This window comes from Garra rufa, chromosome 13 (genome assembly GCF_049309525.1).
Source record: "Garra rufa chromosome 13, GarRuf1.0, whole genome shotgun sequence".
Classification (NCBI taxonomy): Eukaryota; Metazoa; Chordata; class Actinopteri; order Cypriniformes; family Cyprinidae; genus Garra; species Garra rufa.
The window spans coordinates 32,794,237-32,812,612 of record NC_133373.1 but is presented as its reverse complement, the minus strand read 5'-3'; the positions used below and the strand labels follow the sequence as shown (position 1 = coordinate 32,812,612).

General features: G+C 40.2%; 2 protein-coding genes across 2 annotated transcripts; both read left to right on the top strand.

The window, feature by feature from the left end:
* The first annotated feature begins 2,487 nt into the window (after window positions 1-2,487).
* Window positions 2,488-6,199, top strand: LOC141283505 (mitochondrial uncoupling protein 4-like). The gene is made up of 9 exons (XM_073816788.1): window positions 2,488-2,805; window positions 2,910-3,098; window positions 3,217-3,301; window positions 3,389-3,511; window positions 5,235-5,347; window positions 5,426-5,510; window positions 5,590-5,682; window positions 5,762-5,864; window positions 5,951-6,199. Exons 1-9 carry the CDS (start codon window positions 2,721-2,723, stop codon window positions 6,020-6,022), a joined length of 948 nt encoding a protein of 315 aa, XP_073672889.1. The 5' UTR covers window positions 2,488-2,720; the 3' UTR covers window positions 6,023-6,199.
* A 2,844-nt stretch (window positions 6,200-9,043) lies between these two features.
* LOC141283804 (putative peptidyl-tRNA hydrolase PTRHD1) lies at window positions 9,044-9,767 on the top strand. Its single transcript, XM_073817128.1, has 2 exons — window positions 9,044-9,257; window positions 9,459-9,767. Exons 1-2 carry the CDS (start codon window positions 9,048-9,050, stop codon window positions 9,627-9,629), a joined length of 381 nt encoding a protein of 126 aa, XP_073673229.1. The 5' UTR covers window positions 9,044-9,047; the 3' UTR covers window positions 9,630-9,767.
* Window positions 9,768-18,376: the final 8,609 nt, after the last annotated feature.

Sequence of the window (18,376 nt, the reverse complement as noted above, 5' to 3'; positions counted from 1 at the left end):
TGAATAAATCGGTAATCTGATTTAGACAGTCATTTTGCACTTTATGTGCTTTATTTAGCGCCCTCTCTGGACGAGTTGAGAATTGCAACGCCGCACCCTACCGGCTTATTGCAGATGCTGACCATAAAGACCATAATTACTTATCATCTCGAATTTTGATTAAGAAATTAATACGTGTGGCCTGCGTGATTAATACCATACCGTAGGTTAAACATAATAAGGCATAATTAATAAACGCCTGCACGGCTTTTACGGAGCACGAGGATTACCATTTGATCAAGCAATGCGGAAGTACGAGTCTAAGCACTGAAAGTGAAGGAAATGTGTGAGAAATCGTACTGAAGCCTATTGTGAATCACACCTTACTTGAATTCGATCACCACACAGATTTAATTCTTTAAAGTACACAAGAATAAATAATCAAACAAACACTTTTTGTGCGTAAATGCAATTTATACCGCATCTAAGAGGCTTGAATACAGATTCTGGATTATAAAATCATAACTCCACTGGAAAAAAAAACTATATTCGGGTAAATAATGAATTAACATAAAACACATTTCAAAGCAGTTATAGGTTCTTACCTTTGTGGTGGTTTTGTGCCGCCGCTCTGCTGACTATAGGCTGATAGAAATGAGAAAGCACTACCATAGATGGCTTTGCATGTGTGACGTCACATTAAACGGCCCCTTTTAGATTTAACCTAGTTACTAAGTCATTATTAACCTAAAGTTAATTTTTGGATACATTTGGAATGGCAGGGCCCATAATAACATGTCGCAAAGCGAATCAATATCTAAACAAAATGTACAGTTTTTTAAGAGCTTCTGGATGTAATTGATTTGAAGCTACATATGTATAAAATACTAACATTAAAAATAGACATAACAGATTAAACGCCTACTTTAATAGCGTAATTCTAACAATATAGGCTAGACCTAGTTCTTTGTTCTATAGCTTGATTTGACTATAAAATAAACTATAGCCTATGGAAAATTTTAGTTTGATGGGTAAATGATACAAGTAATAGCTACTATCTAATTTTTATTTTATTATATCGATATTTACAGCAATATTCAATGAAAATGCTGTCCATCCATAAATGTTTGAATTATATATGAAATTACATTTACTAGACACCAGATGGCAGTAAATAGCAATTTATTGCTGATTACTGCTATTGTCGTATATATCGACAAGTCGACGTTAATATAGGCTATAATATTATTGTGTGTGTGTGTGTGTGTGTGTGTGTGTGTGTGTGTGTGTGTGTGTGTGTGTGTGTGTGTGTGTGTGTGTGTGTGTGTGTGTATATACACACACACACACACACACATTAATATTATTATATATTAACGTAATAATATTAATGTGTGTGTGTGTGTGTGTGTGTGTGTGTGTGTGTGTGTGTGTGTGTGTGTGTGTGTGTGTGTGTGTGTGTGTGTGTGTATACACACACACACACACACACACACATTAATATTATTACGTTAATATATAATAATATTAATGTGTGTGTGTGTGTGTGTGTGTGTATATATATGACTAGATAGATAGATATAAAGTCAAAAGTTTTTGAACATTAAGCTTTTTTTAATGTTTTTTATAACACTTTTCTGCTCACCAAGCCTGCATTTATTTGATCCAAAATACAGCAATATTGTGAAATATTTTTACTATTTAAAATAACTGCTTTCTATTCGAATATATTTTAAAATGTTATTTATTCCTGTGATCAAATCTAAATTTTCATCTTCATTACTCCAGTCTTCAGTGTCACATCCTTCCGACGTTTAATATGCATTTTAATATGTTGATTTGCTGTTCAAAAACATTTATTATTTTATTGTTATTATCAATATTATATTTAAAACAGTTGAGTAAGGGAGTTTCAGGATACTTTGATGAATAGAACGATCCAAAGATCAGCATTTATCTGAAATAAAAAGCTTTTGTATTATACACAATAACATTCAAAAGCTTGGAGCCAGTATAATTTTATAAATTTATAGAAAACGATTTCTATTTCAGTTAAATATGGTTAAATGCTGTTCTTCTGAACTTTATTTTAATCAAAGAAACCTGAAAAAATATAATCAGCTGTTTTCAACATAATAATAATAAATGTTTTTGAAGCAGCAAATCAGAATATTAGAATGACTTCTGAAGGTTCACGTAAAATTCTAAAAATTCAACTTTGAAATCACAGGAATAAATTACATTTTAAAATATATTCAATTTTATTTCAAAGTTATTTTGAATATTAAAAATATTTCAAAACTGTACTGTTTTTTTCTGTACTTTGGATCAAATGAATGCAGGCTTACTGTTCAAAAACTTTTGGCTGGTAGTGTGTGTAGCTAGATGAGCGTCGCCGAAGAGCGCATGCGTACAAAAAAATGACGGGCGGTCTTACGTAAGTAGCTGGTCTTCTTACGTAGGCTATGTGTGTTGACGCCCCTTTGCTGTGGGAAATGTGGTTTTAGGTACCTGACGCTTCTTTTGTAGTCTACAAAGTATTGCGTAAGGGGGTCGGTAACTACACCGACCAACCGGCATGGCTCAAAAAACGGCTTCGCCTCTTATTAAAGGTCGTAGTCCTGTATTGTACAATGTAAACACTTAAAGAGCATGCTCTCCAGGCTCGTGGTTCTTTGGCAAATCGTTGTAGAATTACTTTTATAAATATTTTTTTAAGTAGGAATCAGAGGATACCTGCAATGTCTGCTGTACAAGAAAATTCGCGGTGGCCCAGAGTATCAAAGTTCACTCTTTCAGCATGTGCTGCAACTGTTGCAGAATTAGGTAGTTACACTTACTTTCTAGTTTTTAGTGTTTCTATATTTGTATATTAATGAATATCCACAATATATTGAAATAATTTAAAAGTGATACAATTTTTATTTTAGTCACATTCCCTCTGGACCTTACCAAAACCAGACTTCAGATACAAGGTGAAGGTGGTTCCCGACAGCATGGTGGAAGTGCACAGCCTCCAAAATACAGGGGCATGTTGAGCACAGCTATGGGTATAGTGCGAGAAGAAGGACCCTTGAAACTGTGGCAAGGGGTCACACCAGCTATCTACAGACATATAGGTAAAGTACTAATTGCAATGAGCTTCATAAACAAACTTGACTGAATAAATAAGTGATTTAATGTCCAGCTGATTGTATTTGAATCCCCTTTCTGACCTTTGAAATTCCTCATCTTCAGTGTATTCAGGAGGCAGGATGTTGGCCTATGAACAGCTCAGGGAATCTGTCTTGGGAAGATCAGAAGATGGCGTTTTTCCAATATGGTGAGGAAAACATCTGTGAAATATGAAACGGCGCAGTGATTAAAGTCTACGTAGATGGGATCAGCATGTGTTCTATGATGTGTATAGGAAAGCAGTGATTGGGAGTATGATATCAGGCGCCTTGGGCCAGTTCATCGCTAGTCCAACAGATCTAGTGAAGGTTCAGATGCAAATGGAGGGCAGGCGCCGTCTGGAAGGAAAGCCGCCAAGGTGAGGCACAGACTTAAAGGAACAGTTCACCTGAAAATTAAAATTGGCTGAAAATGAACTTCCCCTCAGGCCATTCAAGATGTAGATGAGTTTGTTTCTTTATCAGAAAAGATTTGGATCAACTCACCAATGGATCAACTCACCAATGGATCCTCTGCAGTGAATGGGTGCTGTCAGAATGAGAGTCCAAACAGCTGATAAAAACATCATAAAAATTCAGAAGTAATCCACACAACTCTTAACACCTTGTGAAGTGAAAAGCTGTGTGTTTGTAAGAAACAAATCCATCATTAAGGCGTTTTAACTTTAAACTGTTGCTTCCGGATTATAGAGGAGTAATGGTTTAAAGTTAGAAACTTTAGAACTTAATGAATGACAAACATGCAGTGTTGAAGTCAAAAGTTTAAATACACCTTGCAGAATCTGCAAAATGTTAATTATTTTATCAAAGTAAGAGGGATGATACAAAATGCATGTTATTTTTTTATTTAGTACTGACCTGAATAGGAAATTTCACATAAAAGACGTTTACATATAGTCCACAAGATAAAGTAATAGTTGAATTTACAAAAATGACCTTGTTCAAAAGTTTACATACACTTGATTCTTAATGCTGTGTTTTTTTTGTTTGTCATGAACACTCCGCTGTTCTTCAGAAAAGTCCTTCAGGTCCCACAGATTCTTTGGTTTTTCAGCATTTTTGTGTATTTGAACCCTTTCCAACAATGACTGTATGATTTCTTTTCACACTGAGGACAACCGAGAGATGCATATGCAACTTTTACAGAAGGTTCAAACGCTCACTGATGCTCCAGAATGAAAACACGATGCATTAAGACCCAGGGGGTGAAAAACTTTTTGAAATTGAAAATCGGGGTAAATTGAACTTATTTTGTCTTCTGGGAAACACGTACGTATCTCCTGTAGCTTCTGAAGGGCAGTACTAAAAAAAAAAACGAATTTGATATTTAGGAAAATAAGAAAAATGTACACATCCTCATTCCGTTCAAAAGTTTACACCCCTGGCTCCAAATGTATGGTTTTTCCTTCTGAAGCATCAGTGAGTGTTTGAACCTTCTGTAATAGTTGCATATGAGTCCCTCAGTTGTCCTCAGTGTGAAAAGGTGGATCTCAAAGTCATACAGTCATTGTTGGAAAGGGTTCAAATTCACAAAAATGATGAAAAACCAAAGAATTTGTGGGACCTGAAGGATTTTTCTGAAGAACAGCAGGCAGTTTAACTGTTCAGGACAAACAAGGGACTGATGAACAACTATCACTAAACACACACAAAAAAAAGCAGTGGAACATTCAGGTAACAACACTGTTAAGAATCAAGTGTATGTAAACTTTTGAACAGGGTCGTTTTTTTTTTTAATTCAATTATTATTTTCTCTTGTAGACTATATGTAAACGTCTTTTATGTGAAATATCTTATTCAGGTCAGCACTAAATATAAAATAACATCCATTTTGTATGATCCCTCTTATTTTGGTAAAATACTTAACATTGTGCAGATTCTGCAGGGTGTATGTAAAGTTATGACTTTGACTCTAATCTGACGGAACTCATTCACTGCAGAGGATTCATTGGTGAGCAAGTGATGTAATGCTAAATTTCTCCAAATCGGTTCTGATATAAAAAACAAAGTCATCTACATCTTGGATGGCCTGAGGATAAGTAGATGTTTGAGTGAACTATTCCTTTAATTCATCCCTGACAGAGTACATGGGGTTTACCACGCTTTTACGAAGATTGTAGCAGAGGGAGGAATACGAGGCCTTTGGGTTGGATGGGTTCCCAATGTTCAGAGAGCTGCACTGGTTAATTTAGGAGGTTCAGTAGTCACAATTTCTAGAAATCTATTGGCAGCTGCCTTTTTGCAATACGTTAAACATTTTATTTCACATTTAGATCTCATGACATATGACACCGTGAAGCACTTTCTGCTAAGAAACACCTCCATACCAGACAACAGCATTTGTCATGGATTGGCAAGGTGAAATTCTGTTAGACTGCTAATATTGACATACATAATAATGTCATTTTCAACAGTTTGTTCCAAAACATTTTCACAGCATATGCTCAGGATTGGTTGCAGCTATTATGGGAACACCAGCTGATGTGGTGAAAACTAGAGTAATGAACCAGCCACGGGATTCAAATGGCAGGTTAGTTTAAAAGCTAATGTGTATAAGCGAGACTGTTATTTAGTTATAATAATATATTGTTTTATCATTCTGTTCGCAGGGGTCTTCTTTACAAGTCTTCCACTGATTGTCTAGTTCAGTCGGTGAGAAAAGAAGGATTCTTTTCCCTCTATAAAGGATTTCTACCAACTTGGTTTAGAATGGTACTTTGACTTTCAATTTGACACAAGCTTATTGAAGTTTTTCTGTCTTGTCTGTGTTGTTATTCTAACTCTGTTATTGTTTCCAGGCTCCCTGGTCTTTGACTTTCTGGCTTACATTTGAGCAAATGAGACGAGCGATGGGCATCGGCTCATTTTGATGATTTTAAGAGCTGGACCTAGAGTATTTTTTTATACTTTGTTCCTATAAAGTTTCTGAGCTGCACATTCCAGACCTCTTTTTAGGTGTGAATTTGGTTGTATGCAGGACATGAATATTAGGATTAAGTTAAAGATGATCACTGTATGTCTTAGAGAAAATAAAATGACAGCAATCATTCAAGCCTTTTTATGAAAACATATGCTGTTCTCTCTTTCACTTTCTCACTCTTTCTTAAACACTTTTAAGCAATATTCTACTAGGAAGCTTTTTGATTATGCAGAACAAATCATCTTAAACCAGCCTAAGTAGGTTTGCTGGTCTTAGCTTGTTAAAACCGGTCTCTCAATCTGGTTATTTTATATTATTATAGTGTTTATTCATATTTTAAATTACTTTATATTTTTAGTTTTCATTTCAAGTTGTTTTTGTTTTTTACTTTTTTTTATGTCTATACATGTTTATTTTAGTACATCAAGGTAAACTAAATCAAAATGCAAAATGTTGCCTTTGTAGCTAGCTAAAATAAAATACGTTTACGTTTTTTAAATGTTTATTTTAAGTAACATAATTTTACCTTTATCTCACTAGGTTTTCTGAAATATGCGTTGTTTAGTTTTTTGTTACATACGTTTTTGAACAGTAAGATTTTTCATGGTTTTTTAAAGAAGTTTCTTCTGCTCACCAAGCCTGCATTTATTTGATCCAAGTACAGCGAAGACAGTATGAAATATTTTTACTATTTTTAAAAAAATATAAAAAATAAAATATTTTAAAATGTAATTTATTCCTGTAAACAAAAACCAAATTTTCAGCATCTTTACTCGTCTTCAGTAGCACATGATCCTTCAGAAATCATTCTGATATGCTGATTTGCTGTTCAAGAAACATTATTATTATCAATATATAAAACAGTTGAATAATTTTTTTCAGGATTCTTTGATAAATAGAAAGATCCAAAGATCAGCATTTATCTGAAATAAAAAGCGTTTGCAAATATAGTATAGTAATATAGTATAGTATAATAGTCTATTTTTGGGGGAAAGAAATTATAGAAATTTATACTTCAAAAGTGATGATAAAGACATTTATAGTGTTACAAAAGATTTCTATTTCAGATAAATGCTGTTCTTCTGAACTTTCTATTAATCAAAGAAACCTTAACAAAATCTACTCAGCTGTTTTTAACATAATAATAAAAAATGTTTTTTTAAGCATCAAATCAGAATATTAGAATGATTTCTGAAGGATCAGGTGACTGCAGTAATGATGCTAAAATTCAGCTTTGAAATCACAGGAATAAATTACATTTTAAAATATATTCAAATAGAAAACAGTTATTAAAAATATGTCAAAATGTTACTGTTTTTGCTGTACTTTGGATCAAATAAATCCAGGGGTCCGTTCTTCGTACCTCGCTAACTAAGTTAGCTGGATTTGATTGTTGACGATTTTGCGTGATCTTGGATCGCTCGGTTCTTCGAAGCTCATCCGGGACTTGCTGTCATAGCAACAGGTGCGCAAGCTTAAACCTGCTCTGGAGCAGGTTTTATTTCATGTAAACAGGATTTAGGCTGCGCTCCTGGCGGGTTATGATTGGTTGAAATGGCGAGGTCACATCTGATTGGTTAAAGAGCACGACTGACGCGGACTGACTCACGTGGGGAAAAAAAAGTATCTTGCAAGAAAGTATATATCTTTTTTTACAGTCTATGGTATATATATATATATATATCAGAGGTTCCAAAAAATATTTGGCAGCACAACTGTTGATATTATCCAACATTGATCATTCTAATGATAAATCAGCATATTAGAATGATTTCTGAAGGATCATGTGACACTTAAGACTGGAGTAACAGCTGATAAAAATTCAGCTTTTCATCACAGGAATAAATTCTATTTTAAAGTATGTTAAAATAATAATAAAAAAAAACATTATTTTATATTGTAAAAACATTTTGCACTATTACTGTTTTTTTCTGTATTTTTAATCAAATAAATGCAGCCTTGATGAGTATAAGAGACTTCTTTAAAGACTATTACAAGTCTTACTGACCCCAAACTTTTGAACAGTAGTGTATAAAAAAATAAAAATATAAATAAAATAACATATCAAGGAAAAAACATGTAACATGGGCAGCATTAACGCATTTAATGTGTTCACAACTTTTTGCCAGCCCTCTCTCTTTGCTTTTCCAGCCTTTGCAGTGTTCCCTTGCGTTTTAAATAAACTCTGAAACTCCTGAAATCCCTCAATCAAGAGTTCTTGCTCTGCTGCAGAAAAATACTGAGCGCGCTCCTTCGTCATGTTCGCCGACCAATCAAAGAGTTGCCGATCAATGTTTCTACTATCGATACGTATCCCCTTTTAAGCCACCCAGTGATCTCAAATAACTTCATCCAGCTATACTAATCATCAACAACAGGTGCGTTCGGAGAACCGGAATAGCGAGCTCATAGTTAGCGCGATGATTTGATCTTAGATGTGTCATTTGATCTTGGATGTAGTAAGCGAGGTACGAAGAACGGACCCCAGGCATTCAATTTGTGAGCAGACGAGACCTCTTTAAAAAGTATTAAAAAACTTTCTGTTCAAAAACTTTTGACTGATAGTTTATATACTTTTTCTATAGAGAGAAAAACATGCATTGTTTTGAATGATCAAATTCTCATTGGTGTAATAAAACGTGTTTTTGAGTTATTCTCACATGTGTGAGGCAATCGAGGTTTAGTTAGTTTATTTTAACTAGAAAAATTGCGGCTCACTAAATATTTACAGTATATAAATCTTTACCAGAGATCAGGTTGGTCTCCCAGGCTGGTTATAGTTAAGTAAAACTAAATTAAAACTTTTTTTTATTATGTATGCATACCGGTATACAAATTAATCAGCAGAGTACTCAAACAACCACTAGATGGCATCCAGTCAAACATTTTAGTGAGGGGAAGAAATAAACCCGGAACGTAAACATGAACCCGCTGACCGTGTCATTTCCGGTCTGGCTATTTTCACATTCAATAAAATGGCAACGCCGAGTAGTGGCACGTCCAGGCGTTTAGTCCAGTACGTGATCGTTAGATCAGACCTGATCCACACTTTATCATGGCCTTTAGGAGCGGTTATAACTCAAGCCTGTCATGCGGCCACCGCTGCCATTCATTTACACTACAGTGACCCTGATACTCAGGAATACCTGGCAGAACTGGACAGCATGCACAAAGTAGTGCTGCAGGTTAGTACTGCAATTACATCACATGTACATGTGCTTCAGTCTCTGCAGTGCTGGATAGTAGTCTTTGATTTCTAATTGTTAACTAATACTATTATTAACGCCGTTTGCATACGTATAAGTGACATGAACAATTGACAGATTATTTAATTTAATTTATATATGAACGCATTTTGTAGTTCTAAAAAATATTTCTTCCCACAGGCACCAGATGAGGCTTCTCTCTCCACTCTTTCCAGCACTCTACGTGAAAAAGACATTGCACATAAACTATGGATGGAGCAGCCAGAGAATATCCCCACATGTCTTGCACTGAAGCCCTACCCTAAAGAGACTGTGCAGCCCTTTCTAAAAAAGTTTAAGCTTTTCAAATAAATTCTGTATTAACTGTACAGTATAAACAACATAAAGACTGTTCAGAATGCAATGTGGCTGAATGAACCTGCTAGAACAGCCTTACCATCATATCTTTGGTTTACATCCGCATTTTGTGTCCTGTTGTATCTATGTTGCAAAATGTTAGTCAATTTGTGTTTGAAATGTAAATGCTTTAATATCTAAAATGAAAACTGAATGTCTTTATTTTGCATTTTGGGTAACGTAATGTCATCGGTGTCTACATGTCAACAGAATCTGAAATAATCCCAAATGTGTTTAAAATTAACTAGCTGAAAGGGCTTTTGAAATCTATATTAACAAATTAATAGTTTAAACTAAGACGTGAGATGTAGGCCTATGTGCTGGTGGGTTAGTAATTCTGGACTGGATTGTTAAAGTTCATATGTGCAGTGGGTGATCAGTGATGCTCGATTCTCACTGCGGTCAGGCCAGCCGCCAAGTCGAAAAGCACGGTCAATCTAGCCGCCAATATATTTCGGCGGTCGCGTATAAACTGCGTATTACGGTAATAGCGTCAGAGAACTGATCCAAATGGCAAAGCTCGTCTAGAACGCGATTTTTACCATAGTGCTCATATATATATATATATATATATATATATATATACTCTCTGTTTCTTACAAAATAAGAGCCCACCCAAATCTGATTTATTTGTTATTTTGTCTCTACTTTAGGAAGCTATAAAAATAAAAGTTCTAGATTGCACAGACTACTTTCACCTCAGATTGACAGTGCACCTTGCCACAGTGCTAGCAGCAGAGTTTCAGGATTATCTGATGTGGAATTACAAAATAAGAGCCCACCCAAATCTGATTTATACACTGTTTTGTCTCTATTTTAGGAAGCTATAAAAATAAAAGTTCTAGATTGCACAGACTACTTTCACCTCAGATTGAGAGTGCTCCTTGCCACAGGGCTAGCAGCAGAGTTTCAGGATTATCTGATGTGGAATTACAAAATAAGAGCCCATCCAAATCTGATTTATTTGTTATTTTGTCTCTACTTTAGGAAGCTATAAAAATAAAAGTTCTAGATTGCACAGACTACTTTCACCTCAGATTGACAGTGCACCTTGCCACAGTGCTAGCAGCAGAGTTTCATGATTATCTGATGTGGAATTACAAAATAAGAGCCCATCCAAATCTGATTTATTTGTTATTTTGTCTCTACTTTAGGAAGCTATAAAAATAAAAGTTCTAGATTGCACAGACTACTTTCACCTCAGATTGAGAGTGCACTTTACCACAGTGCTAGCAGCAGAGTTTCAGGATTATCTGATGTGGAATTACAAAATAAGAGCCCATCCAAATCTGATTTATTTGTTATTTTGTCTCTACTTTAAGAAGCTATAAAAATAAAAGTTCTAGATTGCACAGACTACTTTCACCTCAGATTGAGAGTGCTCCTTGCCACAGGGCTAGCAGCAGAGTTTCAGGATTATCTGATGTGGAATTACAAAATAAGAGACCACCCAAATCTGATTTATACACTGTTTTGTCTCTACTTTAGGAAGCTATAAAAATAAAAGTTCTAGATTGCACAGAATACTTTCACCTCAGATTGACAGTGCACCTTGCCACAGTGCTAGCAGCAGAGTTTCAGGATTATCTGATGTGGAATTACAAAATAAGAGCCCACCCAAATCTGATTTATACACTGTTTTGTCTCTACTTTAGGAAGCTATAAAAATAAAAGTTCTAGATTGCACAGACTACTTTCACCTCAGATTGAGAGCCCACCTTGCCACAGTGCTAGCAGCAGAGTTTCAGGATTATCTGATGTGGAATTACAAAATAAGAGCCCACCCAAATCTGATTTATACACTGTTTTGTCTCTACTTTAAGAAGCTATAAAAATAAAAGTTCTAGATTGCACAGACTACTTTCACCTCAGATTGACAGTGCACCTTGCCACAGGGCTAGCAGCAGAGTTTCAGGATTATCTGATGTGGAATTACAAAATAAGAGCCCACCCAAATCTGATTTATACACTGTTTTGTCTCTATTTTAGGAAGCTATAAAAATAAAAGTTCTAGATTGCACAGACTACTTTCACCTCAGATTGAGAGTGCTCCTTGCCACAGGGCTAGCAGCAGAGTTTCAGGATTATCTGATGTGGAATTACAAAATAAGAGCCCATCCAAATCTGATTTATTTGTTATTTTGTCTCTACTTTAGGAAGCTATAAAAATAAAAGTTCTAGATTGCACAGACTACTTTCACCTCAGATTGACAGTGCACCTTGCCACAGTGCTAGCAGCAGAGTTTCAGGATTATCTGATGTGGAATTACAAAATAAGAGCCCACCCAAATCTGATTTATACACTGTTTTGTCTCTATTTTAGGAAGCTATAAAAATAAAAGTTCTAGATTGCACAGACTACTTTCACCTCAGATTGAGAGTGCACTTTACCACAGTGCTAGCAGCAGAGTTTCAGGATTATCTGATGTGGAATTACAAAATAAGAGCCCACCCAAATCTGATTTATACACTGTTTTGTCTCTACTTTAAGAAGCTATAAAAATAAAAGTTCTAGATTGCACAGACTACTTTCACCTCAGATTGAGAGTGCTCCTTGCCACAGGGCTAGCAGCAGAGTTTCAGGATTATCTGATGTGGAATTACAAAATAAGAGCCCACCCAAATCTGATTTATACACTGTTTTGTCTCTACTTTAGGAAGCTATAAAAATAAAAGTTCTAGATTGCACAGACTACTTTCACCTCAGATTGACAGTGCACCTTGCCACAGTGCTAGCAGCAGAGTTTCAGGATTATCTGATGTGGAATTACAAAATAAGAGCCCACCCAAATCTGATTTATACACTGTTTTGTCTCTATTTTAGGAAGCTATAAAAATAAAAGTTCTAGATTGCACAGACTACTTTCACCTCAGATTGAGAGTGCACTTTACCACAGTGCTAGCAGCAGAGTTTCAGGATTATCTGATGTGGAATTACAAAATAAGAGCCCATCCAAATCTGATTTATTTGTTATTTTGTCTCTACTTTAGGAAGCTATAAAAATAAAAGTTCTAGATTGCACAGACTACTTTCACCTCAGATTGAGAGTGCACTTTACCACAGTGCTAGCAGCAGAGTTTCAGGATTATCTGATGTGGAATTACAAAATAAGAGCCCATCCAAATCTGATTTATTTGTTATTTTGTCTCTACTTTAAGAAGCTATAAAAATAAAAGTTCTAGATTGCACAGACTACTTTCACCTCAGATTGAGAGTGCTCCTTGCCACAGGGCTAGCAGCAGAGTTTCAGGATTATCTGATGTGGAATTACAAAATAAGAGACCACCCAAATCTGATTTATACACTGTTTTGTCTCTACTTTAGGAAGCTATAAAAATAAAAGTTCTAGATTGCACAGAATACTTTCACCTCAGATTGACAGTGCACCTTGCCACAGTGCTAGCAGCAGAGTTTCAGGATTATCTGATGTGGAATTACAAAATAAGAGCCCACCCAAATCTGATTTATACACTGTTTTGTCTCTACTTTAGGAAGCTATAAAAATAAAAGTTCTAGATTGCACAGACTACTTTCACCTCAGATTGAGAGCCCACCTTGCCACAGTGCTAGCAGCAGAGTTTCAGGATTATCTGATGTGGAATTACAAAATAAGAGCCCACCCAAATCTGATTTATACACTGTTTTGTCTCTACTTTAAGAAGCTATAAAAATAAAAGTTCTAGATTGCACAGACTACTTTCACCTCAGATTGACAGTGCACCTTGCCACAGTGCTAGCAGCAGAGTTTCAGGATTATCTGATGTGGAATTACAAAATAAGAGCCCACCCAAATCTGATTTATACACTGTTTTGTCTCTACTTTAAGAAGCTATAAAAATAAAAGTTCTAGATTGCACAGACTACTTTCACCTCAGATTGACAGTGCACCTTGCCACAGGGCTAGCAGCAGAGTTTCAGGATTATCTGATGTGGAATTACAAAATAAGAGCCCATCCAAATCTGATTTATACACTGTTTTGTCTCTACTTTAAGAAGCTATAAAAATAAAAGTTCTAGATTGCACAGACTACTTTCACCTCAGATTGACAGTGCACCTTGCCACAGGGCTAGCAGCAGAGTTTCAGGATTATCTGATGTGGAATTACAAAATAAGAGCCCATCCAAATCTGATTTATACACTGTTTTGTCTACTTTAAGAAGCTATAAAAATAAAAGTTCTAGATTGCACAGACTACTTTCACCTCAGATTGACAGTGCACCTTGCCACAGTGCTAGCAGCAGAGTTTCAGGATTATCTGATGTGGAATTACAAAATAAGAGCCCATCCAAATCTGATTTATTTGTTATTTTGTCTCTACTTTAGGAAGCTATAAAGATAAAAGTTCTAGATTGCACAGACTACTTTCACCTCAGATTGACAGTGCACCTTGCCACAGGGCTAGCAGCAGAGTTTCAGGATTATCTGATGTGGAATTACAAAATAAGAGACCACCCAAATCTGATTTATACACTGTTTTGTCTCTAATATAAGAAGCTATAAAAATAAAAGTTCTAGATTGCACAGAATACTTTCACCTCAGATTGACAGTGCACCTTGCCACAGTGCTAGCAGCAGAGTTTCAGTATTATCTGGTGTGGAATTACAAAATAAGAGCCCATCCAAATCTGATTTATTTGTTATTTTGTCTCTACTTTAGGAAGCTATAAAAATAAAAGTTCTAGATTGCACAGACTACTTTCACCTCAGATTGACAGTGCAGCTTGCCACAGTGCTAGCAGCAGAGTTTCAGTATTATCTGGTGTGGAATTACAAAATAAGAGCCCACCCAAATCTGATTTATTTGTTGTTCCCCTTCAGTCGAATCACTTCGACGTTACATTGGGATCTTGCTTGAGAGACCAATCATCTCTGAGCCTTATTCAAAAGGCCAATGAAAATTGGCGAGTGGTGTGTGCGTGCCAGCCACACCCCCGTACGTACAGGTATATAAGATGGTGGCGCGCACCACTCAAACAGGCTTTTGCTGAAGAGCCGGGAGAGCCTGGCGTCAGCGCGACGTCAGGTCGTGGCAGGGGAATGTAACGTCTCTGTTCGACGTTACATTGGGAACTTAGACCCATGGAAAAGGCCACGACCCTGACGCCGCGTTACGCCAACGCCACGTGCAGGCAGGTCCTTTCAGAAGTGACCGCAGGCGGCTATTGTAACGTAACCTTCCCAACGCCCTGGAAGGTTACGTTACTGAAGCAGGGGTTGGGGGGGCGGAGCACATGAGATATTTTACATGTGGAATGAGAATAATTCAATGTATCCATAGGGGCTAGGGATACACGAGGGAAACCACGGCCTTCTGGCTGACCGGGGGAATAATACTGAAGTATTTTGCCACAACCTTGCGGGGCGAAGGAGACCCGGCAGGAGCACAGTCAGTAACTACTCCACACTAGGCTGACTGCGGGGCATGGAGGGCCCAGGTTCGCTTCTTGGAGGGAACAGCTGGGAAATGGCGCACGGATCCCGAAGGAATGGCGCAGCAAGCCGGCACCAGCCGGTCTCCCGTTTGCCTGATGTCTTATGTTAAGACACGGGAAGACACGGCCTCTACGCAGAGGTTATAAAACCTGGCGAAGGTATTAGGTGTCGCCCAACCCGCAGCTCTGCAGATGTCTGTTAGAGAGGCGCCATGAGCCAACGCATAGGACGAGGCAACACTCCTTGTTGAGTGGGCTCGAAGTCCTAAGGGGCATGGCTCTCCCTGGTATAAATAAGACAGGGAGATGGCCTCGACCACCCAGTGGGCCAACCTCTGTTTAGAGACAGCATTCCCTTTCTGCTGACCTCCAAAACAGACAAAGAGCTGCTGGCTACGTCTAAAGGGCCGAGTGCGGTCCACGTATGTACGCAGAGCACGAACTGGGCACAGTAGCGCAGCGGTTGGATCTGCCTCCTCCAGAGGCAGAGCTTGCAGGTTCACCACCTGATCGCGGAAAGGCGTGGTGGGAACCTTGGGCACATAACCGGGCCGGGGTCTCAGGATAACATGAGAATCGCCGGGCCCGAACTCTAGGCACGCTTCGTCGACAGAGAAGGCTTGTAGGTCCCCTACCCTCTTGATGGAGGCCAGCGCCGTCAGGAGCGCTGTCTTGAGTGACAGATATTTTTTTTAGCTCAACTGAGGCGAGTGGCTCAAATGGAGCGTCCTACAGGCCACGAAGGGCGACGGAAAGGTCCCAAGAGGGTACGAGGTGCGGTATGGGAGGATTGAGTCTCCTGGCACCTCTAAGGAACCTCACGAACAGTGGGTGCTTACCTAGGGATGTTCCATCCACTGCATCGTGATACACTGCGATGGCCGCAACGTACACTTTGAGAGTCGAAGGGGACAGCCTGCGCTCCAACATCTCTTGCAGGAAGGAAAGCACAACTGCAATCGTGCATCTCTGGGAGTCCTCTACTCGAGAGGAGCACCAGTCGACGAACAGACCCCACTTCAGTGCATAAGCCTGCCTTGTAGAGGGAGCCCTGGACTGAGTGATAGTGTTTACTACGGCCTGTGGGAGGCCAGCGAGGTCTGACGCGTCCCGTCCAGGAGCCAGACGTGCAGGTTCCATAGATCGGGACCCGGGTGCCAAATTGTGCCCATCTCCTGAGAAAGAATGGTCCTTCCTCAAGGGGATTTTCCAGATCTATCTGGGCCTCCCCGAAATGGCTCCAAATCAGCTGGACTGTCTCGGGGTGGAGTCGCCTTTCTCCAGGGTGGGTGGACTGCCGTGAGAGCTGATCGGCCACACGGTTGAGTTCCCCTGGTATTTGAATGGCACGTAGCGATTTCAGCCACGTTTGACTCCAAAGGAGCAGACGGCGGGCGAGTTGTGACATGCGACGGGAGCGAAGACCACCCTGACAGTTGATGTAAGCTACGGTCGCAGTGCTGTCGGTACGAACAAGCATGTGTTTCTGAGGCAACACCGGTCGGAAGCGGCGAAGGGCCAGAAACACCGCCAGCAACTCGAGGCAATTGATATGCCACTGCAGTCGAGGTCCTGTCCAGGAGCCCGATGCTGCTTGCCCGTTGCATACAGCACCCCAACCCATGGTGGAGGCATCCGTGTAGACCACGGTGTGCCTGGACACCTGTCCTAGGGGCACCCCTGCCCGTAGGAAAGCAGGGTCGGACCACGGGCTGAATAGGCGGCGACACTGCGGGGAAACGCCAATCCGGAGTGCGCCACGGTGCCATGCCCATCTCGGGACTCGATCGTATAACCAGTTCTGAAGCGGTCGTGACCGCGGCTGCAGCTGCCATATGCCCCAGGAGCCTCTGAAATGTTTTGAGAGGAACCGCTGTTTCTTGTCTGATTGTTTCCAGACAGTTTAGCACCGACAACGCACGCTCGTTGGTGAGGCGGGCTGTCATCTCGACCGAGTCCAGCTCCACACCAAGAAGAGAGATCCTCTGCACTGGGGAGAGTTTGCTCTTTTCTCGGTTGACCTGAAGGCCCAGACGGCTGAGGTGCTGGAGCACCAGGTCCCTCTGTTCGCACAACAGATCTCGCGAGTGAGCTATGAGAAAACAGTCGTCGAGATAGTTGAGGATGGAGAGGCCGAATGGGAGAGCTTTGTACTGATACGTTCGACCCTCGAAAGCAAACCATAGAAAGGGTCTGTGTCGAGGAAGAATCGAGACGTGAAAGTACGCGTCCTTCAGGTCGATGGCTGCAAACCAATCCTGGGGGCGGATGCATGTGAGCATGCGCCTCATAGTGAGCATCTTGAACGGCAGCCTGAGAAGGGGCCGATTCAGTGCTCTGAAATCCAGGATGGGTCTTTACCCACCGCTCTTCTTGGGCACGATGAAGTAGGGCCCGTAGAACCCTGACTTCATCTCGGCTGGAGGGACAGGCTTGATTGCATCCTTCGCCAGTAGGACTGCAACCTCCGCACGCAGGACAGCGGCATGTGTGTCTGATTGAACAGTAGTGTGAAACACGCCTCTGTACCTGGGGGGACGCCTGGCGAACTGAATCGCATAGCCGAGACGTACCGTCCGTATCAACCACTGCGAGGGGCTGGGAAGCTGAAACCAGGCTCCCAGCAGAGTCGACAGGGGTATCAAGGGAACGTTGACCGACGTGACCGCGGTGGGGCAGCCTGGGGGGGAAAGGGGAAGGGGACTGATCCCAGAAGGATAAACGTCCTGGAGAAAAGTCTGGCTGCGTTGAGCAGCGCTTACCTTCTTCCCTGATTCCCACGCTGGCGACATCCGGCTCCGAGTCTGGTTCCGAGGAGTGGAAATGCTGCTCAGGAAGGAAACACGGGGCCGGAGCTCCGGAGGTGAGATACCCAACTCTTTTTGTGTACAGCAACTCCCGGCCCTCCACCGGAAGTGGGGACGCAGTTGTCCGCGTCCCCCAAAGAGCGGATTTTTCCACCTCCGGAGTGCCCGCCTCAGGGACGCTTCGTGGCTCGCCTGCGGGTATTCCTCGCAGGACCCTGAGAAACGGGCGGCGTCCCTCTCCCACGGGGAGCTCGATGTCGGGCTGCGAGTATCTCTGCAGGGGACGGAGCTGGTGTTGGTTTAGGCCGCCGGTGCCCCCACCCCAGGAACCAATCGTCCAGCCTGGAAGGACCGGACGGAGGTTCTTTGGAAACCTCCAAACCGATCCCCCTGGCGGCCCGGAGGAGCATAGCCGACAGCTCGACATCAGTCTCCAAAGGAGCAGCGACCACGGGGGGGTG